This window comes from Chelonoidis abingdonii, chromosome 3, assembly GCF_003597395.2.
Source record: "Chelonoidis abingdonii isolate Lonesome George chromosome 3, CheloAbing_2.0, whole genome shotgun sequence".
Taxonomy (NCBI): Eukaryota; Metazoa; Chordata; order Testudines; family Testudinidae; genus Chelonoidis; species Chelonoidis abingdonii.
Genome location: NC_133771.1, coordinates 175,341,413 through 175,364,446, shown reverse-complemented (window position 1 = coordinate 175,364,446; position 23,034 = coordinate 175,341,413). Strand labels below are relative to the sequence as shown.

The following is a 23,034-nucleotide window of genomic DNA, read 5'->3' as shown; positions in this document are numbered from 1 at the left end:
TATTGGTGGGAGAATCTCTCCCACTGACATAGACTCATAGACTTTAAGGTCAGAAGGGACCATTATGATCATATAGTCTGACCTCCTGCACAATGCAGGCCACAGAATGTCACCTACCCCCCCTGTAACAAACCCCTAACCTATGTCTGAGTTATTGAAGTCCTGAAACTGTGGTTTGAAGACCTCAAGCTGAAGGGAGTCCTCCAGCAAATGACCCCTGCCCCATGCTGCAGAGGAAGGCAAAAAACCTCCAGGGCCTCTGCTAATCTGCCCTGGAGGAAAATTTCTTCCCAATCCCAAATATGGCGATCAGTTAAACACTGAGCATGTGAGCAAGACTCACCAGCCAGCACCCAGGAAAGAATTCTCTATAGTACTCCAGATCCCACACCGATCTAACATCTCCTTCAATAAGGAACTACCAGACCCACGGGCATTGACATATACGCTGCTGAAATCAAAAGAGTCATTCTGCCGCTGAAGTTATATGTAGTTACCTTACGTCTGGTCTAATAACTTAGGGCTTGTCCGCATGCATAGCATCCACCCTCCGTGAACTATCATTGGCTAGCTCTTTTAAAGTCAGATATGTCTTTTGCTCCCCACCTACCTTTCTCTGGCGCCCTTGGAAGGCTGTTCCAAAACTTCAACCCTCTAATGGTTGCCTTCATCTATTTAAGTCTAACTCTCCTAGTTGTCCGTTTATATCCTGGTTCCTCTTGTTATTGTGTCACATTCGGTACTAGCTGCCTATATACTTTCCTCCTTTGATATTATCCCCTCTGATATATTTATAAAGACATTCTATATCCCCTCAAACTTTCTTTTGGTTAGGCTAACGCATTAGCTCTATGAGTGCTTTTAGAGTGTCCTTTCCATAAGAAGTTTTTCCATCCTCGGATTCATCGCTGAAGTATAGCTTTTCGCCTGGCCACTTCTGAACCTGTGTCTCCCCCATTTGTTTGCCAGAGGGATCATCCTTATCTTAACCAACATGGGAGACCTCAAGATACTCGCCACACACAGGTATTGCAGATAAAGTTTCCAAGTGCCTATAATAAATCTACAACAAATCCGCGTTATCTTTACGTGCTGGAAATACACAGGTCGCCTGAGAGCATGCCTAAACAATGCATAGTTTTTTTAAAATAACGACATCTGATTTACAACCTTGGCTGTGCTCGATAGTCCGATCGCTGTGATCAAGCAACTAACCATAGCTCCGAGGCCCGTTCCCTCCGCTGTACTCTGCCAACCTCGAGAATGGTGAATCCACGGAGACCCACGACACCCTCACTGGCTGATTAGACTAAATTTCTTTCTTGTGGTTATTAAATGCACAGGCGGCCAAATTGTTTCAGGTGACCGCTTTTCCGGCTGACATTCTCCTTCACATACTACTAACTCCTCTTCCCATCCTTAGTTTACTTCACCAATTACATCGGGCTGCCCGCATCTAAATAACAGCAGTCCAGTTTACAAAGTCCATCTCCATGTACGGAGTTCCTTGCCTGATACATATTTCACTGCGGGTCCTTTCGCTGGATGAAGTGTCAGCAATTACCCACGTACAATTCAGACTTTTGTGAATCGCAACTTGATTAGCACATTCCCCTCCGTCCCATTGTGGTTGGGAGTAGGTTGTGCCAAGCTCAGTAAAAAGAAGTTAAAGTTGATGGGAGTGAGGTTCCTGTCGAGCTTTTGGATCATGAACACTGACTTTAACCTGGGGAACTGCGCAACACTAAGGAGCCTACCCTTCCAGCCTGACAGTTGACCTCAGTGTGCCACGACACGTAGGAGCTCACCTTGTAACCAGACACAAGTTCCTATTTCTGTACCTTCAGTCACGACTCCCTTTCATATGTATGCCCATAGGTCGGCCTTTATTTGTGACCTTTTTTCACCACCCTTCCAAGTTTAAGTAATAATTCACCACAGTGAACCAGTGATCAAATGCTTACTGGACAATGACGAAAATCCGAATCATATTCGGTTCACGCTAGCCAGTTGTTCCATATTTGTCTAAAAGGAATCTGCTAATTACTCAATAGCCTGGGAAGTTACTGCTGATGATGGACCCTCTGGGTCTTCTCATAAGACCCAGAGGTAAAAGTCATTGATAATGGTTGTGAGCCATCGATCCTACTAACTTTTTAGTAAGAACCTTTGTACATGTTTGGTATGGTTCCAAATCACCGAAATGATTCGACCGTCCTCAACATCGTCCTTAACTTTTCCTTCAAATCTTTTTTTTTCCCCAAGTCACTCATACCTGCTAGACAGATGTCAAACAGGCCTAGTTAGCGATCCCATTTTCCCTCTTTGTTAAAAATGGAACTATTTAGCAATTCTCCATCTTACGGTACACTCGAGTTATTGATTCATTAAAATTCTTGCTAATCGATGCAATTCATATGCGAGTTCCTTATATATCTTGGATGAAGATTATCTGGGCCCTCCGATTTTGTCCCATTAAGCTGTTGAGTTTCGCTTCTACTTCAATGTGGTAATAGCTACCTCCATATCCTCATTCCCATTGTCATCCTTCCATTATCCTAAGCCTCATTAGCCTATAAGACTGAGCAAAGTATTATTTAGATATTGGGCATGCCTAGGTTATCTTAACCTCCATTCCACCTCAGTGTTTAGCGGTCCACTTTCTTTCTTTGTTTCTTCTTATTTATATGGCATAGAACTTTTACTATTGTTTTAATTCCTTGCAGATCCAACCTACATGGCTTTTAGCCTTGTTCCTCACTTCATCCCCCCTACATGTTCTGATGACCTCAACATAGAGGTAGCGTTTCCTTGCTAATCCTCCGCGTCCACTCCTTGTAGGCTTTCTGCTTTTTCTTAATCACCTTTTTGAGATGCTTGCTCATCCAGCTTGGTCTATAACTCCTGCCTATGATTTTTTCCACCCCTTTCTTGGGATGCAGGCTTCTGATAGTTTCTGCAACTTTGACTTGAAGTAATTCCAGGCCTCCTCCACCTTTAGATCCACAAGTTCTTCGGTCCGATCCACTTCCATAGCACTGTCCACGCTGGCGCTTAAGTAGCTGTAACTTATGTTGCTCAGGAGGGTGGCGTATTCACACCCCTGAGCGATATAAGTTATGCTGAAGTAAGTGATAGTGTGGACCTGGCCTTAGTGAAGCTCTCCTGTTATGCCCTGTCTATTATGACAGGCAAAAGACGAGTACTGGAGGGAGCATGCTTTGAAAAGGTGTAGCTAGATATCACTCCCTCTCATCTCCTGCCATTGTCAGTGCACAGAGCAAATGGTTGTCTCTCTTGCCTAGACTTATCCTCTTTAGAAACACTACTGCTCCCTCTTGCACACTGTGACTCCTTGCAGCCAGATCTCTCTCCTCTCCTCCTCCTTCTCCTCCCCTGCCACCTGCAGATCTCTATGTGGGGAGCAGGAGCTTACTAGTACATATGTGCAGAACCAGCCATAATTTTATTTGACTCTTAATGGCTAAAACTGAAGCTTCAACTTAGCTTCAACTGTAGTTAAACTACTTATTGGCACTGACTTTTCTCTTGTACATTCACTCCAGCGAACAAGACACTGCATATTAGAAGCACTTATTCAAAAAGAAAAGTAGAAAGAGCAAAGTTATATCATTTTTTATCAAGTTACTAAGAGCATATATTTCAGATTTTCTAATTTGAAACTCTCCTTCTGTATTCTTTACTTCACCTTTCTGAAATAAGACATTACATCTGGCATATAATTTTCTGCTATTGGGGGAGAAAATGCATGTCCTTTAAGTATTTTAATGGATTCTGAATGGGTAAAGTCATCAGCAGTTTTCCACATTACATAAGTCAAATCTTATTTTGCTCATGACATGAAAGGTTCTCGAGCAGAAAGCAAAAATCATATAACTGCCTCCAGTTTATGGATTACTGCAGAGTAATTTTTATCCCAGGCTATAAAATACAAGCAGGTCTGTCTCTGGAGACTGAAAGGTACAAAACTCTTGGACTCTTTGGGTATCAAAAATATCATTTTTAGTACAGTAGCTAAAAGCAAAGCTCCAGAGTGCAGGAGAACATGAGGATTTTCCCCTTGAGAACAGGAAAGAGGAGAAACTTCAGGGTTATCATTAATGTATTAAAAGGAGAAAGACTCAAATATCTTTGTTTTTAAGAAAATGGAAACTGAATTGAGGGCGAACTGGTAAACTTCAATATGTCTCTTTGAGATGACCTGATTCAGGTATTTAAAATACATGTATTTTGTTTATTTGATCGACTATTCCTTGATAACTGACATCAAGGTTACAGATGGAGTTTTTCAGTGCTAGTATATTGCGTTGAGAGAGAGAAGCACACAGTGCCAGCCTTAATGTGTTTGAATGGGCAAGTAAATTTTTTCCACAAAATCGGGTATAACTAACTTTTTTTATGCCAAAAGCAGTTTTAGGATTTTGGGGAGGATGAGAAATAAGTTGAGGCACTCCCAAATCAAACTGACTGATATAAAAATGAATGAAAGGGAGAAGAGTTAACTATTTGTCAAAGTTAGACTCAGGACTCGCAGTTTGTCAGACCACTCTGTTTTATTAGCACAGCGCTCTGCTAATAACATCCAGATAATGTGAATACCATGCAAGACACAAACTATCTTATTTATACAAATAAAAGGGCGAGCACTTAGCAAGATAACAAAGGAAGCAGAATCTGATATGCATGCCTAGCCCAGGTAAACTTATCTTATTTCCTTACTTAACTATTACCGATCTTCTGTTAATGTTTCGCCATTAGCACCCTTGTTTATGCCTAATGTTTCTTTTCCTGGCACTTGTATTTCAGCATTTCTTATTTCTGCTTCAAGGTACATACAACATTTCTTTAATCCATTCTTATTTTTACAATGTAATTCATTCTACTTTCACATATTCATAGACTCCCACTGCAGGAGAATTGGGTCTCAGCTGCTTTTGCTGAAAGCTATTTTGCCAACACTTTTTTTTTTTTTAGGGCAGTTGTTCCAAATAAGCCCAGTGAATATCTGCCAATTTGTCCTATATTCAGAGGGCTGTTCCCCCATTTCATAAATAGCTAAATGACAGGCTATTAGCCTGTTCCCCTTAGGGCACAAAGGAAGTGTCAGAGCCAGGATTAGAATTCTAGTGTCCTGGCTCTGCCTTGTGCTGAGACTCATGCTATTGAACTCTGCTGCTCCTTTCAGTCAGATACCACGTGGGTTCTTGGGAAAAGTGCTGGCTTAGCATGCAGCTAGCTGCGGGAAGCCTACAAAGAAGACTTGTAACCATCAGTTAAAGGTCACAAAGTACTGTTCTCTCCCCCTTCAAAATATGAAATGTTCTATTTCACACATCAGAGACCAGCCCTGTGTGGCTGTAGAGAGGGCCCTATCAATTACCAGGATCTTTAGAAAAATTGGTGACAAACCCTAACCCTAGTGAATAATTTCCTTGCAAAGATAGCCTTGAAACAATAAGAGTCAGTGTGTCTTCTGGGAATTTTTTTTGGTTAGTTTGTTTGTTTATTCTAAATGGAAGCTACAGTCTACCTTCTAATGGAGAGGTCCTTAAAATTAAAGTGAGCCCTTAGCTATAGGCCCGAAAACCCATATTTGTATACATACTTCACAAATAGCTGTGCTTGATTGATCCTTCACAGGTGTATTATTTACTTTTGCCTTTCAGGTGTACGCAAATATGGTAAAGATTTTCAAGCTATTGCAGATGTAATTGGCAACAAGACTGTTGGCCAAGTGAAGAACTTCTTTGTAAACTACAGGCGTCGGTTTAACTTAGAGGAGGTGTTGCAGGAATGGGAAGCTGAACAAGGAACCCTGGCTTCTAATGGTGATGCTTCTACTTTAGGGGAGGACACAAAAAATACTTCTAATGTGCCATCAGGAAAGAGCACTGATGAAGATGAGGAGGTGTGTTTTGTGTATCACTTATTAGTAAGCATGAGTTGAGGAATAGCACTTAATTCAGTGAAATATAATGTAAGGTTAATCTGATTGTGATACACTAGTGTACTTAAAGGCCTGATTTTGATCTTATAAGCTTCATTGGGAACAGGATTGGGCCTCTAATAGTGAATTTCTTATGACTGTATTTAATGTGTTTAAAAAAAAAAAAGTAGATTGTTTCATCAATATTCTATTTTTAGTTCCACTGTTCAGCAGTTTAGAAATTAAAATGCTCAGTAACTTTTGTTTTTTCAGTGTCAAAAAAAGCTTGTGCTTTCTATATAGTGGATACCGGCAACCCAAACTGCATTTTGTTCTGGACAGGATGGCTCTCTTTACATAACATTTTGTCTTTGTGTAGGGACAAGCCACGCAGATCACTCAGTGTTTAGGCCCTTCGCCTCTTGCACAGGCATCTGCTCCAGCAGCCCCTGTAGCAACTTTGAACCAGCCTCCTCCATTACTTCGTCCAACGCTTCCGGCTGCTCCTGCTCTCCATCGTCAGCCTCCGCCACTTCAGCAACAGGCTCGATTTATTCAGCCAAGACCAACCCTAAACCAGCCCCCCCCACCACTCATCCGCCCAGCTAATTCTATGCCTCCTCGTCTAAATCCAAGACCGGTATTATCCACAGTCAGTGGCCAACAGCCACCCTCACTTATTGGAATTCAGACAGAATCACAGTCCACTCTGCACTAAAGAAGTGAAATAGGTCAGAACTATTGTAACTCCTTCGATTAAAATTTTATCAATGTCCACTTTTCTCAAATAATGAAGGGGAGAAAAGAGCAAGCCTTCCAAGGGATTGTGAAGCAGTTTTACACAGAGAAGCAAGCTAATAATCTTAGCAGCGGAACCACGTGAACAACTATCTATATAAAAGAATCTTCTGTGCAGAAGACTTGTACAGCAAAACAATGCCTACAGTTCAGCCCTTATCCATATGAATAACTGTCGAAGGAAGCTAATCTCTTAAGCAAATAAATGTTCTGTGCACCAAGATTTTGTTTAATTGATTTTTTTACTCTATTTATTTTATTAAAGTTCTTTATATTGAAACATCTTAGTACAGGAATGCAAAGAGTCTGGCAGATTTAGGAACTGTGACAACTCCTTAACTGACAGTAGAAATTAATGGGGGGGGGGTTATTTTTTTTGTTTTCCTATGTTAGGAGTGCAAGAATTAATAGTTTGCAGTTCAGATATACAACAGAAGTATTTCATGCACTTTTAAACTACAGACTTTTTTATAGCTTTCTCAAAACAGACATTACTTTCTTTTTAAAAAGATACTTACTTCTTTTGAAAGAATAATCTGAAGATCTGCTCAGCTATTGTACCAAACATGTTAAATCTAGCAGTGTGTGTTCAAATCATATAAACCCTCTGATACTAGGCATCTGATTTTCCTAGTGCAAAATTCTAGGAAGTGGATGTGCCAGCAACTTCCAGGTCCAAGGAGATGATGAAAAATACCATTAATGACCATTGTTGTAATGTGGCTACTCCGCTTATTACACTTACAGTTGAAGTACAGTGGTTTTTAATCCCTTTGTTAATGGTCATATCTAGAGTTACTCTATATTATTGCTCTTTAACTAAAATACTGGTCATGCCAATTAGCAGGGAATGTGTCTTCAAATGTTGTGATGGTAGGACTACGTGAAACAACCTTATTTCAGAGAAGGCTTAATGGTTATCTGAGCTTTCCCTTCCCCCATCTGGGTTTGGTTTTTTTAATTTGTATTAAATCAAATACAAAACAATTAAATAGTAATGCAGGTCTGCATTTGGTGTTTATTGATCCTTCTAAAAAATTTTGGTTAGGCGTTGGGGGACTTCACTGGAGAAACTAAATTGTCCCAATTATCTGAAATTATAATTTTGCGTCTTTAGTGACAGAAAGGTAAAATGTGAAGTTGTAAGTTTGTCAGCTCTCCTAAAAAACCTAGGCCAGAAACTTGGGTAAGGGAGTGTTTAAAGTTACTGTTTGTTTGGGAGCCAGTGTGGACTGGGTCAAGCTATGGAAAAGTGTTTGCTTGCTTTTAAACACTGTGTCCTGCACCCATATTGACCACCACTCTGTTCTAGAAGCTCTTTTAGCTGGAACAATGTTTGAATATTTTAAGTATAATTCCATAACTCTCTGTTCTTGGCTTAACACAGACTGGGCCTTAAAAATAAACTGGATCTTCAGTTTGAAATTGGAATTCACAATCCTCAGTCTTCTACAGATTCAGTGGTTCAACTGTCCTGATGTTTTACGGTTTAACAGTTTTGCTGAAATCTTGTATCTGTGCAAAGGGAAGTTCTTGTAGAAGCCTTTTATCTACTACGTTTGTAAGTTAAATATTAAAATCAGACATCTAGCCTTAATTACATTAAAAACACTTTCCAGAAATGGTAAACTTAGGAGACTTTGTTTTTTGAAACATCTGTCTCTGCTAATGTTCTTAGCTCTGAGTACAAAAGTCCCTTTTGAGGGTTTTCTTTCACACCAAAATTAGAGTCCCAGCCACCACATGGACATTAGATAGTGGTTGTTCCAGAAGGAAAAGCAGCATTGTAAAACAAACTATGAAGAGTTCTTTGTGATCGTCGGAACTTTTTGTCTGGGGGGTCAAAAGGGCCCCTCAAACAACTACATGAAGTCTGGCTGACCTTCAGACTTTTAGGCTGACAAGAATCCTGTCTTGTGCATTTTGACATAACTGTTTAAATAAATATCTAATTTTAATTGTTACCTAAGTAGAATGCATCTTTCAGTATTTTTTTAAGTATTGATATCAAGTCTCCCTGGTGTGTGTACTGTACCTTTGCTAATTTTTGTCTTGTCTATTGTCAATAGAATTTCAGTATGCAAAATGTTGAGTGTTGCAGTACAGTTGGACACCACTGATTGCTATCAACTGTTCAGTACATTGTAATTCAATTTAATCCTGTTTAAATATTCTGTCCCTAGGCAAAGGTGCTGTATTTGGGGGGGCAAGGGTATAGTGTACTTTAGTTTACGTACACTGTGGCACACAGTAGGGAAACTAGCAGTTGTTGTACTAAACAAATATGTACATAGCAATGTCCTTTTTATTGTGTGCTTTGCAGAATATGTGCATACAGTTTGCACGTCTCGTTTTGGGGTGGAGGGTTGTTTTTTAAACAGTGTTTTTGCCTGGAAGAGTGATATGCTTGCTGCTTAATCAAAGGATTAAAGTTTTAAAGGAATCTGTGTCTTCTATTTTTATGTACCTTGTAATGGTCTGAAATTTTAGGGCCCTTATACTGTGATTATCTTCTGAATTCACTTATATTTTTTTAATAATTAGAAATAAAATTATACAATGGTGTTAATTTCAGTGGAGATTTTGTTTTTGCTATACCACTAATCTCCTGGTTTTGTCTTTTTATAACTACTTTAGGAAATGAACTCAACTAATTTTCAGGTGGTCTTAATTTTGTCACGTTTAAGAAATATAAAATGATTGCACACTTATTAAGTTTGACAGAGAAAGTGAATTGTACATTGTTCAGAACAATATAACTTTACAGCTCTTCTTTTGTACTGTTTATTTTCAGTTAATAAAGAAATGTAAACAGCAACTATTCAAAATGAATGGCAAAATTAAAAGTGCAAGGTATGATCTGGACAAAGTGTTTCTAGGTTCAAGAATCTGATTCATAGAAATGGAATATAGAGGCACACACAGTTCCAGTCTTAGTTGTTCAGCTTTAAATGACATTGATTATGAATTGGAACATTACCTTTTGGTACCATAAAGGAAGTGTATGTAGCACTTATAAGACAGTCCCCACTTGGAAGAATTTACAATCCATATAAAGTAAAACATGGAGCAACTGTTAAGTTTTGGGGGAGGCTAGATGGACCTAGTGACATTGCGACTGTAAGAGGGACTCTTGGAAAAGTGTGGCTTGCGTATAAAATTGACTGGTATGGGCTTGTGTGTCTTGCCTGCAAAGGAGAGGAAGCAGCTTGAAAGAAGGTGTGAAGCTCAGAGCAAGGAATGAAGGGAGTAATAAGAGGAATGGCTTGTGCTTGCAATAAGGAAGAGACTGTTGGAAAGGCAAGGATCTTCAAAATGTGTTAAACTGGAAAGCCAGTGAAGGGATTTGAAGGATTGCTCTGGAGTCTTTGTAAAAAATTAATCAAGGTCAAATAGCCCTTTAAAAGAAATCACTAGTGTGCAAAACAAGCATTTTATTGTTTTAATGTAAAAATTGGGTAACTTTAGTAAATGTAGTTAGATTACAAATTCTGCAGAGTCATACTGAGACTGAAAGTTGGTAAGAGTAAGAGCTGAATCCTTCTGGTTTGTGAAAGTAGTTCCAGGAGGTCATGATAAAGACATTTGTCTTAAGACAGCAGGACAGTAAGTGAAGGGTAATGGACAAACGTAAGCTCAATACGATATGGTTTTGCTAAAATTATATCCACTGGTACAAATTAATATGAATCTTGGCTTTTTTCTAGAGAAGAATAGGAAGCCACGCTTAAGTGCTTTACAAGGAATTCTATTGAAGGGATGTTTTTGAAGTGCATGGAAGTTACTTGCACAGCTCTTTGGACACTATCAGAGTTGTCTAAAATTGAACCTGCCTTTTAAAAAAAACACCATTATTGTCTTCTGTTGTGTTCTCTACTAAATGTTCCTTTAAATTAAGGAAGCTTTTGATGGAAGCCCTTTTGAAGAGCTTGCTTCCTCAGTACCATTCTCCACCAGCAAGGATGCCTGACTTCAGATTGCTAAAGTCATTTTCAATGTTTTGGATCCTTTTGGATGCCTTAAAACTCACTTCAGTCTTTGAAGGGGAATCAACTTGGTCTGATGGTGCTTTTCCATTGCTGTGTACTATTATCTTGTCTTTCATTCAAAGCTGTCAGGGTGTTTAACAAATATTAAAGCTATGTATGTATGCTGGGTGCACTTCATCATTGAAAAACAGCCACTTCTGGGATAAAAGTGAACATTATCTAAACAGCACATAGCAAAAGTAGAGTAGTAGTGGATTTGATTTAATTAGGAAATTCCATCTGGCATCATTTCTGTATCATTCTATTTATCAAGACATTTTGTGAAGTGGGTTGGGTGTCTGACTAGGTAGTATACTAGACTGCTTTCTGTATAAAATCAGAGTCGTTTCATGCTGCCACTGTTTAGCATTACTGGGGGGGGGTGTTCCATGTACCCAGTTGCATTTTGGAAATGGGTGATATTTTCTACTGCTTACATTTATTTCATAAGATTACTTGAAATTTTGGCTGGTGTCTTTAGTGATTTAACAGGTGTGTAATTTTTACATGGGCGTAGGACCTCCACGGGACTGTGAATAAAGTTAAATCATGTTTAAGCGTTTGCAGAAGTGGGGCCTTAACCAACCCCCACTCATGCAACTGTATAATTTAAGATCATTGTCTTTAGAGCTGAAAGATACGTGACAGTTGTTTCTCACCCCGCCCAGCTCTGCCCGCCGACGTACAGCATGAGCTGTTACCGCACCTGCCGCGTGGGGTGATGCCGGACGCTTAGCGCGTACAGAGGTGCTTGGCTTTTCCCTGCACCCTCCAGGGGTTGTGGGGCTTAATCCGTCCATGCAGCGACAGCGCTTTGAGCACCTCTGGCGGACGAGGCTAGAGACGAGCTAGAGCTCGCGGGGTGGGAGTGGGGAACAAAGCCACCATGCGCCCTTTTCAGGAGATTGCTTATTAAACGCGGCCTGGACCCTACAAACCCCTCCGCGCTGCATGGCCCGCCCCTCCCCGGGAGAGCTGAGCCCCGCGAGGGCTCAGGCAGAGGCGCGATGTCCCTTTCTTTCCCAAGCTCCCGAGGCAGCAGGGTGCGCAGTTGCCGTGAAACCGAAAGCAGCGTGTAGCAGCCAACGCTTCCCTTCGCCGCGCCCTGCGCTGCGCTGCCTTCTCCCCGCGGACGGGGCTGGACTGTGGCTGCGGAGCCGCCGCGGCTGGCGGGAAAGTTTGTGGAGCCGGACCCGGCTGCTGCCGCCCACAGCAAAGCTCCCCGCTGCCGGTGAGTAGCGCGCCAGCTGGCTCAGGCGTGCGGGGGTGGGAAGGGCATGAGCCCTGCAGCTTTGCTGGGGGGGCCTCGGGCGCGCAGAGAACAAAGCCCAGCTGCATTGACAGCTCTAGCCTCCACCCCACGTGCGAGGCGAGCTCCCTGCACCCGCGGTGTCAGGGCGCCAGCGATCCAGCTGCAGAGGCGGCGGCCTGAGCTGCCTGCCAGGGGCTGCCTCTGTGCTGCTCGCTCTCGTGCGGGGCTTGGGCTGAGCCGTTGTGGGGCTTTGTGTCTGGCTCCACTGCTAGCCGAAGCCCGACCCTGCTCTCGGAGGCAGGCGCAGCGCACCGGAGCCAGGAAATGCAAGAGTTCAGCTTCTCCTAGCAACGCTCCCGCGCCCGCCTGCTGCGGGGTGTGCGCCTTCGGGGCGATCCTGGCTGGGAACGCCTTGGGGGGCCACCGGCGCAGCCCTTCCACGCCTCGGAGTCCCGCTGTAAGTTGCCGCGCGCGTGGGCTGCACCGTCTTTGCAGAACTGGCCTTTTGCGTGCTTGGAAGTACCCGTTATTTCTTCTTCCCTATAATCATGCTGTGCGTTGTCCCGGCTAGCGCTCCCCTAATACCCGGCAGCAGGTGCTCCGTCTGCTGGCGGGGAATACAGGCCGGAAATGCAGCTGTTACCGGAATATCTGAGCCATACAAAACTGGGAACCTTTTGAACTTATTGTAAAGTCAACTCTCGTACCATTCTGTTGTTTTAAAAAAATCGTTCTAGTAATGTTTATGCCTACTTACTTTCTGGTAGGGCTCAAGGCTCTCTGAAGGAGTGAATTAGGGTCAGGGTTTCTGGGTTGAGACAGCCCAAGGTGGATACAGGGCCCTTCCGTTTAGATTAAATTAACACACACGTGCACCCTTTTTTAAGTAAGCAAAATTTACCTTGCAACAATATTCACTGTCTCCTGTTTTGCGGTGTGTCCTAACAGCTGCCAAAGCAGCAGCTTCCTATTGGATTGTCAGTCATTCTTTAATATAGCTAAGACACTAAATGCTCTCTAAAACACCTTTTAAAGTGCTTTCCTCTTTTCTTATTAATTTAGAGGTAGCACTTACGATGCTTTGTAATTTTCTTTTTAGTGTGAGAAGTAAACTTAAAAAACTTGAACACAGATAATGCACTATACAGTTCTTTTATCTTCTCCCTTGTTGTGTTTATAAGGCCTTCATCACAACAGTATATGCTTTCCTTTTTATTTATAAAAGCATAAATAAGCACCCACTTCTTGTGTTAAATTAGGGCACCTAACATCATTAATTTCTCTTATCTCCCTAATGAATACATACCAGCCAACAAAACAGAAGATCCCCAGGGCAGGTATAATACCTTCCCTTTAATACTTAGTATGCCTCCTTCCCCCCTAATACCCAACACTAAAAATCACCCACATTTTCCATGTCTTGAAGGTTAACACATCTGGCTTCTGGCAGATGAGGGGAGCAGAGCAAACTGGAAAGTGGAGGAACTCTCTTGACAAATGCCATTTTAGCAGCTCTGAGTTTTTCAGATTGTAGAGAATCTGCATTGTATCATGCAATGGGGGAGGTGGTTGTACTTGATTAAAGATATGCAAGGGATGTGTTTACTTGTGAGGCACAAGGCTTTGATCAAGTAAAGTACAGTCAGCCATCTGAGAACTGGCAGAGAGGAGCGCTGAAGCTGATTCTGCCTTGATTTTCGTTCATTTGGCTGATGCTTCCTGGCATCAGCCAGTACAGTTTTTCCTTTCATAAGTTCCTCTTATGCATGGCGTGAATGAAAGGTTGCAGTGCTTTATTTACTAAGAAATAATTCTGTCAAGGTATTCAGGTCAGTGGGGGGCTCTAGGCTGGGAACAATAGTATACACTTGTATTTTTAAACTATTCTATTTGAAGGTCTAAGAGCAACAGCACTGTACAAAAATTAAGAAATAAGCAGAAAACTTCACCTGTTCCATCACTTTATGGTACTGGAGGTATTGACCTAGATAAATATCTTGTTTGTATTTATTTATTTTTTGCCTGTGGACTTCACTGAACAGTTCCTCTATGATTTGAGCTGATTAGAATCCTTAGTAGGGTGACCAAACTGCAAATGTGAAAAATTGGGTCAGGGGGCGGGGGAGTAATAGGAGCCTAGATAAGAAAAAGACCCAAAAATCAGGACTGTCCCTATAATATCTGGACATATGGTCTAATCGTTAGTGGGGCACATGGTATGTTGACTCTGAAATGATCCCTAGAGCAACTGATCTCTCTGTCCATGGTGGACTTAAAAACAGAAGATGAAAAGAATTATCCAGTGTTGAGAGTAGAGAAGTAGGCAGATCTGGGTCTGTTCTGAGTTTTACTACCTACTGACTGGATGACCGTTGCAAATAATTTAGGCACATTGACCCCAGTCCTGCAAAGACTTAGGCTACGTCTACACTGCACGATTAATTCGAAGTAGTTTAAACCGATATTACAAAACCGATGTTATAAAATCGGGTTTGCGCATCCACAGTGCAATCACAAAATCGATTGCTTGCGTCCCTGGTCCAAGGCTACCATCGATTTAAGGAGCGGTGCACTGTGGGTAGCTGTTCCTCAGCTATCCCATAGTTCCCACTTCGTGTGAGAGCACAGTGCCTGATGGGGCAGAAAACATTGCCCCGAGTGGTGCTGGGTACAGCCACCCCCCTCCTTTGTGAAGGCAGCAGACAACCCTTTGGCGCCTTTTTCGTAGAGTGCATTGAGCAAACGCCATAGCACAGCAATCTTTCCTTTTTTTTCACTTGGTGGGGGGGGGGGAAATAAACTGAGGAGCTGTTCCCTGAACCACGCCAGACACTGTGTTTGAACCTACAGACATTTGGAGCTCAGCCAAGAATGGAAATAATTTTCAGAGACTGCTGTGGACTGTGGATAGCGGGAGTCCTCAGTACCCCCCCCTCCCTTCATGAGCGTCCATTTGAACGTCATGTGAACGGATACAGCGTTAAATCGGTATATCGGCCATTAAACCGTTTTAAAGTCGCAGTGTAGACCTGGCCTTAGGCACATGCTGAATTCTGTGCAATGTGGGCCCAGTTAACTTCATGGAGACAGCTCATAATGTGTTAAGTTAAATATATGCTTAAGGTTTTTTCCTTGTGTGTGTTTGTGTTCTTTACCTCACTGGGGTGCTGTAAGATTAAGTTCATTAATTGTAAATTGCATTGAGATCACTTAGCAGAAGGTAGTGTAGAAATGCAAAATAGAGCTGTTATGCAAAAACCCCTAGTGACTACATAAACCACAAGGAGAAGAGCAACCTACAAACGTTTCATCCAGTGCAGTCATTATAAAATACAAACACCCCGTCATATTGCATTTTTTCAGTTTTTGCTATTTTGGGACATATTCTGGTTTAAGATACGAAGTTACCCATGTTAAATCTGGGATAACTGGACTTGTGCTTACAGAGCCAGGATATGGCCCTTAATAATATATCAAAGAATAATAAATTATAAGCTATTGTTTACTATTCCCTTTATTTTAAGAGCAGCCAATCTTCGGTGTCACCATTGCCGCCAATAGTGATTTCAGATGGTCACTGAAAATCACTTTTGCGTTCAGACATTTGATAGTCTGTTATTGCTAAGAGTTTAATCTGCATTTTCTTAATCACATCAGACATAGTGATGTGACTGAATAAAAAGAGAGCTCATGAAGGAGGAGAATGATCTGAGTGCTATTAATAATGTAATTTAGCACGGGAGGAGGGCAACCTTTTGTGGGAGTGAATTAAGATAAGAGTTTAACTTTATTGTAATAATTCAGATGAATAAGCTGAGTTGATTCTGGGGTTTCTATTCACATGCTGATTAAAATTTTTATTAAAGTTAATGTTTAAAGTCAAATTTATACAAGAGGGAAGGTACTGTACCTCTGGGATCAGGCTTGAGTTATGAGGGATTACAAGTATCGGTTACAAGGTTTGGGAAATACATACATAGCACATAACCAGCATAGACCCAGAGTGGGGTGCGGGAGATTTTAAAACATCAGTGGATAAGTGGGCTTGGGTACGCCACCCATAGAATGTGTTTAGAGTCCAAGTCAGTATTGGTGTAGTGAATAAGTGCATGGGTGAGATGCATCCCTTGGTTCATCAGGGAAGGAAGTGGATTGTTTCCCTGGCTGGTGATCTCGATTACTCGACTGGTACTGATGGTATTTAGTACATTCAGAACAAATCAAATTGCCAAGAGTGGTGAAAATTTAAAAACAAAAATCTTTTAGGTCCTTGCACTGGATGGTGATGGGCAAGTCCGTTGAAGCCCTGTATAGTAACTGTCAGTGAGTCAATAGGCAGATTATTATAGCCCATCACTAAGACCCCAGTCCTACAAAAAATGCAGTGGTCGACTCATCTGTTTGGAAAAGTCAGACCTTATTTTGGCCCTAATGCACTTCCATTTAAGAACTTTTTTAAAAAAAGAACTAGTATTCTGACCTTTCTTTATCTCTCATCTTTCTTTTCTTCTTTCTCTCTTCCTGCCACTTGTCTATGGCCTACCCTGCGGGGTCGATGTAAGATACATAACTTCAGCTATGGGAATACCATAGCTGAAGACAACATATCTTATTTCGACTTACTTCCCATCCTCACGGCGCGAGATCAATGGCCGTGGCTCCCCCATCGACTCCGCTACCGCCGCTCGCTCTGGTGACGTTCCGGAGTCAACGGGAGCGCATTCGGGGATCGATATATCGCGTCTAGACAAGACACAATATATCGATCCCCAATAAATCGATAGCTACCCGCCAATCCGGCGGGTAGTCTGGACGTACCCTGTGTGTTGCCTCTGTCCCAGTACACTCTCCCTTCTCTGTTTCCTACCACATTTCCTTTCACTCTCTCTCATTATCCCTTTCCTGTCTGTCTTTTTCTCACTTACCTTCATCCTTTCCCCAGATACTTAAAGTAAATAATCCTTTGCCATCCTTTACTGTTTCCTTCCTCCTTTCTCTTGGAGGGTCTGCAAAATACTTCTAGCTGCAGCAGAAATTGGAAAGGGGCACCTGAACAATAGCATGAAACTAGTGATTTCTTTTCACTTGCAGAGTGAAATTGACTAAAATTGTGAGGCATCCTTGTGTCACCTTAGAGATTAATAAATCAAAAAAATTAGTTAATCTCTAAGGTGCCACAAGGACTCCGCGGTGTTTGTTGTTTTTTTTTGCTGATACAGACTAACATGGCTTCCTACCCCTCTGAAACCTGACTAAAAGTGGGATTTTAGTCCATCTCAACTTCTCTTTTCAGGGCTTTCCCCAAAGCTTTCCTAGAAGCAGATGACATTTTCTGGTGCTGTGCTCACATAAAATTATCTTTTCCTCCAAGCGCTATCTCATGCAAATGAAATAAAGTAGGAGTAGCACTTCCTTCTACAGCTACCAGACTTTTGTGGAAAATCCATATAACAGCAGTTATTCTGACCTCCACAAATGCAAAGGTTGCATATGCTCAACATATCAGTCACGATAAGTCCTGAGGGCAGATGTCATTTGTAAAGATGTAGGAGAGGAAATCAAAGTCCCAAACCTACAAACCCTTAATTATGCTAGTAGTCTTAGGCCTTGTCTGTACGCAAGGTGCACCAGTTTAATTGTCCGAATGAAGCAAGGCCCTATGCTAAAACTTGATGGCATTTCTGTCTGTTTGCTTGTATGCAGCACGATAACTTTTGACCACTCAATCTGATCCATTCCAAATTTCAGGAAACATTCTAGGAATCAGTGGGCAGAAACTTGTTGATTTAGGTGAAAATCAGAATTCTGGAAAGAGATAGAGGACAAGAAAGTGGAGTCCCTTGGATCTGGTTAGCAGATCCAACAGTTTCAACCATCTCTATAACTGTAGATCAAAGAACTGGTTGATAGCAGCCATTAACAACTTTCAGCATAACAGCCTCATCTCAGCTCTGCCCAGTCTCCCAGTGAAATAAATTTGTTAGTCTCTAAGGTGCCACAAGTACTCCTGTTCTTTTTGCGGATACAGACTAACACGGCTGCTGCTCTGAAACTTGAAAATGTTGACACCCTGACTTATCTCCCACATAGAAAGAAATAATAAGAATGTTAGGGAAAAAGAAGGGCATGGGGGAACAAGAAGGCACCCAGAGCCCCTGTTGGTGGGAGGGGAAAAATGAGAATAATGGAATGTGGCAGAAAGAATGTGGGGGAGGAAGGTGGACACGCAGAGACCCTGTGTGACCCAAAGGTCCCTATTGTTTGTAAACAGCTCTCATCTCAAACCTGACAAACTTACTACATCAAATGCAAAAGGTAACACGTAAGGTCTCTATTGAAAGATTGCAATTCATTTACGTTCATAATTGTAGAATGATCTGTGTGCAGGTAGTTTTGAAGGAATAATGAAACTATATTGAAGTTTATACTCTTAGGGTCCTAAAGTTAAAAGGAGTCACAAGGGAGTAATATGGGAGTGATGATCTGTTCATGCAGGAGGGAGTTGCCACCCCGCCCTGGTTAGCCAGTGATGTAATGCAAGGCTCTGTTGCCCCATCCCAGAACTGGCAATGGAAAACTATCAAAGACAACTGAAAACAATCAAAACCACCTGGAGGTAAAAAAGGAATATTATATCAATTGGAGGAATTGTCCAGTCTATGAATAAAGACAAAAGACCATTACAGTATATCTTAGTGGGGAGAGGCATGCTAGATCCAATCACTGAAGAGACATCTTGCCGAATCTGGGTTTTTGTCATGAAATAATTGGATTGTGGTTCCTGTGAAGCCACCTAACTCTGCAACAGACTGCATGTGTGGGAGGGGCTGGGGGTGGGAACTTATTTTTAGATAGGAAAAGTAACTATTAATAAGTATAGGCCCAAGTTTGTTGTTTATGATCTTCTTTTGTTTGGTAACCATTTCTTTCTATCACACTCTCTTGTTTGTAGTGCAGTTTCTCTGCTTGCTTAAATCTTTTGTTTCATTACAAGTGTTGTGTGGTTTACAGGACCAGCAGTTCAAGGTAAAACTGATAAACTGGGATACACTGCTCCGTTGGAGGCAGAGGATCTGGGATTTCTGGGAATAGCCGGTGTCAGGGGCTGGATATCACAGGGGAATGGTTCAAGGGGACTTGGGGACCAGGGTGCATCTATTGTTACGGCAAAAACACGGCTGGCATAGCCCAGAGGAGAGCGTGTGAGTGGCTGAAAGGTTGGTGGTGGCAGAGGGTATAAAGGTATCTCTCAATCCTGGGTTCCCTGAGAACTGTCACACCTTGGCATGAGGGAAGAGTGGTAGAGTTTCAGGAAGTCACTGAAATAGAGGGGGTTGGGAGGGTAGTACAAAGGAAGCTCGGGGTGGGGGAGAATGGAAGGATGAAAGTAGCCCCCAATGTATCCATTTAGCTTGGCAGACAGAAGCAACAAAGTGGGTGATCAACTAGTTCAGTGGTTTTCAAACTTTCTTTTCTGGGCACCCAATTGAATAAAATTGTTGCTGTTGCTGGCCGCTTCCAGGGCGCAGCGCGGAGTTGGGCAGCACCGCCAGCAGGATTTTTAACATCCCGATCGTTGGTGCTGACCAGAGCAACCCAGTGCCTTACATGCCGCGACCTAGTCCTGAGTCACAACTCGAACTTTGAAAAACGTTGATCTAATTTAAATCTGTTTCTAAACCAATTTAGTTAAACTGGTGCAAACACCAGTACAGTTGCTCTTCTTTTGGTGGAGTTGACTTAAGTTGAATTGAAAAGTCTGGTTTAAACCAAAATAAGACTATCCACACAGCCTTTTGCACAGATGTAACAAAATCCATTTAAAATAGCATCGTAAATTAAACGGGTGGCAATTTCTCATGTTGACACACCCTTATTCACTTGACATGAGTGGCACTACCTGTGTGAGTAAGGACTGCTTGTGTAAGGAAATGCAAGAGTAGGCCCTTCGTTCTGTTTACATCTTTACAAATGCCATATTTCCTTGTGACCAAAGAATTGTCAAATCAGTTACAGCTCCATTGAAACTGGTAGCATTTTAATGAAAACTATAAATGCTCAGCAAGAAAAAATGTGAAAAGGGGTATTTCTAAGCTTATGTTTCTCCAGAGACAATCATGCTGCAGTGGGTAGGGTTGTATTATTTCAGTCACTGCAGCAGAAGTTTAAAGGAGGAATATTCTTAAATGGTTTGCCTTTTTGTCCTAACATTTTCTGTGTTTGTTGTTTTCTTTGCAGAGGTGATCTTTGCAAAGCTAGTCTTGGGGGATTTCCACTGCCTTGCTGTTTAAAACCTACCATAGTGTTGTTTTAACCACAGACAATCTCACTTTCTGTTCAGGAACAGTCAGTTTTCAGGTACAGTTCTTTCAAAATAAATGTTGTAACAGTTGGCAATAGACTAATAATGGCACTTATATTTACCATCTTCAAAGCACTCTTCAAACATTAACTAATTTTAAACCTGATGTTTAAATAACATGTGGATTTATTAATGTAAAGCTTTAGGATTTGACAGGGGTTGAGAATGATTTTGTAGTTTAACTTTACAAATTCACATCAGATTATGTTGTTGCCAGAAGAGGCATCAAGACATACATGGGCATGGAAATTTAAAAGTGATTGTAGAAAAGGAAAGGCTTAATTACTAAATTTCACCATATTATAGTTTGAGCAAGAAAGGTGACTCTTACCATATCAGTGTTCTTTTTCATAAAGTTAATGTGGTACTCTACACACTTGAAATGCTGTTGTAGGAAAACTGAAGTGTTTTAATGAGTGACTGGATTACTGTGTATTAAGTGCAGTACCAATTTTACTTGGCTTATAGCTCTTGAGTGCTACCTTTTTATAGTTACAACTATTATTAGGTGTTAAGGACAAAATTATTTTTCCATAGTTAAAAACAGTACGTTTAAGACTAACGCTGTCCACGTTATTGCCAAATATAGCAATGCAGATATACTACAGAGAACTCCTTGTACAGTAGAAACGTACTAATTAACATTAATGATTGGGAGATCCATGATAAATCAGCCAACATTACAAATAAGCAAGTCAGCAGAAAAATACAAACTCAAAGCTACTGCAGCACAAAAAGTCCTGTTTGGGGTTTTTTTTACATTTATAGTTTTAATTATTAGATACACCTCCACCTCAATATAACGCTGTCCTCGGGAGCCAAAAAATCTTACCCCATTATAGGTGAAACTGCATTATATCAAACTTGCTTTGATCCACCAGAGTGCGCAGCCTCTGCCCCTTCCCCACCTCCCGAGCACTGCTTTACCACATTCTATCCAAATTCGTGTTATGTCGGGGTAGAGGTGTATATGTACACACCATGGTGTGCTTTGTAAAAAAAATAGAGAAGTCTTAGTCTTATGGGATCTCACTACAATACTTGCCTGTTAAATCTTCACAAAGAAGTAGAGCGAGACTGCAGGGTATTAATGAGAAATTGGGTTTGAGGATTAGCAAACTGATAATTAGCAGGGTTTTACTGTGAATTTATAATAAGGTGACAGGTTTCAGAGTGGCAGCTGTGTTAGTGTGTATCAGCAAAAACAATGAAGAGTCCTTGTGGCACCTTAGAGACTAATGAATTTATGCCCAAATAAATTTGTTAGTCTCTAAGGTGTCCCAAGGACTCCTTGTTTTTTTTTTTTTTATAATGTGACATTTGAATTCAGGTTGGATAAAAATCAGTTATTTACAAAGCTAATTGAATTTGGTTTTGTGCTTTCTGCAGCAGCATCCCCCGTGGATCTTCAAGCTAGTATCCAATCAGGAATTATTACTGTTAGAAGTATTAGCCCCTGCATGCCAACTGTGGCTACTGTTGTGTGGCCAGTGGCAGAACAGCTCATGAGGACTGTACAGGTAGGTGGAATAGGAGCCAGCCCTCCAATGCAATGAGGGTCTGCTTCCTCGTGGAGCCTCAGGATTGAGAAGCTACCCAGCAAACATCCAGAATCCTTTCCTCCCCTATGGGAAGCACTCCACAGGGTTGTGGGGATCCATGGATGTGGATTGCATTGCCAGGGCTTAAAATATATACTCCTAATATGTGGTAGGCCAGCTGTTACTTTCAGGTGATTCAGTATAATCTGCCATATCTTTAATCTGTATTTAATATATGCAGTAGGCCTTTAACCCGTTTTACATTTCCATACACTGTGATATAATTCAGCACTCTCTTGTCCCCCCCACCCCTCCAATGCAATTACTGCATGTCAGGGCTCCATATTACCAGTAAATCGCATTGCTGGATACTTAATTATATAGCCCAATAATAGAGTCAGTTGGACCACCTTGCTCATCAGGCAGTTTGAGTGGATAATTTAATGAATATTTCCTTCATGTTCCTCTCCCCACACCTCCACTGCAGTGAGTTGATCTTAGACCTCTAACCTATACTGGATTTTGCAGGACATTTTGGCTGGATCAGATTCCTGTCCTAGTGTAGCACAATGGAAGACAGTTTTCTGAGGGAGAGACAGAGAGGTTCTGTTTGCTCTGCCACATACTCTGGAGCCAAAGACATACTAAGTTGGGAGCCAGCAGACCATGAGTTTAAACTTTATACCTTATGACTGTTGTTTATACTTCCATATAGCCCTTACTGCTGAGCAATGTCTTATACCCCAACCCTAAAAGGCAGTCATGATTTAGCCTCCCATTTTATGGAGAAGGGAGTTGAGCATAAAACCCAGGTCTCTATTATGGAAGGCTCAACTCTTATACACTGAGCCGCACCGCCTTTCAGAGTGAATGTACCAAATAATGAGCTTTGGTTATCTTATCTCTAATCATTACAGCATTCTCCTGTCTTGGAGCTAAGGCTTGAAACCAGGATTCCTGATCTCTAATATTCTACTGCTGTCTAGTGAAGAGTTGTGCAATACTGGCAAGGTGTGTTCCAAGTCCCGCTCTAGTGGCTGGTTCCCAGAGAGGTTAACAGTTACTTTTGTAGCTCAAGTGGTAGAGTCTGTGCTGGGAATCTGAAG

At 41.6% G+C, this 23,034-nt stretch overlaps 2 protein-coding genes across 10 annotated transcripts in view; both read left to right on the top strand.

Moving 5' to 3' along the window:
- Positions 1 to 9,188, top strand: part of RCOR3 (REST corepressor 3) — a 40,603-nt gene extending 31,415 nt beyond the window's left edge. For 6 of the 7 annotated variants that reach the window (XR_012655620.1, XM_032762962.2, XM_075064348.1 and 3 more), the window contains 2 exons: positions 5,688 to 5,929; positions 6,327 to 9,188. Coding sequence is in view for 6 of the 7 variants with exons in the window: in XM_032762962.2 (XP_032618853.1) it covers positions 5,688 to 5,929; positions 6,327 to 6,665 (581 nt within the window). In the remaining variant the exon portion in view is untranslated. The remainder of the gene's footprint in view (positions 1 to 5,687; positions 5,930 to 6,326) is intronic. The other variant, XM_032762966.2, reaches the window with a different exon arrangement.
- A 2,327-nt stretch (positions 9,189 to 11,515) lies between these two features.
- TRAF5 (TNF receptor associated factor 5) overlaps positions 11,516 to 23,034 on the top strand; it is a 38,364-nt gene continuing 26,845 nt past the window's right edge. For 2 of the 3 annotated variants that reach the window (XM_032762980.2, XM_032762979.2), the window contains exon 1: positions 11,923 to 12,004. The gene's annotated coding sequence lies outside the window, so the exon portion shown is untranslated. Of the gene's footprint in view, positions 12,005 to 20,263; positions 20,384 to 21,776; positions 21,908 to 23,034 lie in introns of all 3 variants that reach the window. The other variant, XM_075064347.1, reaches the window with a different exon arrangement.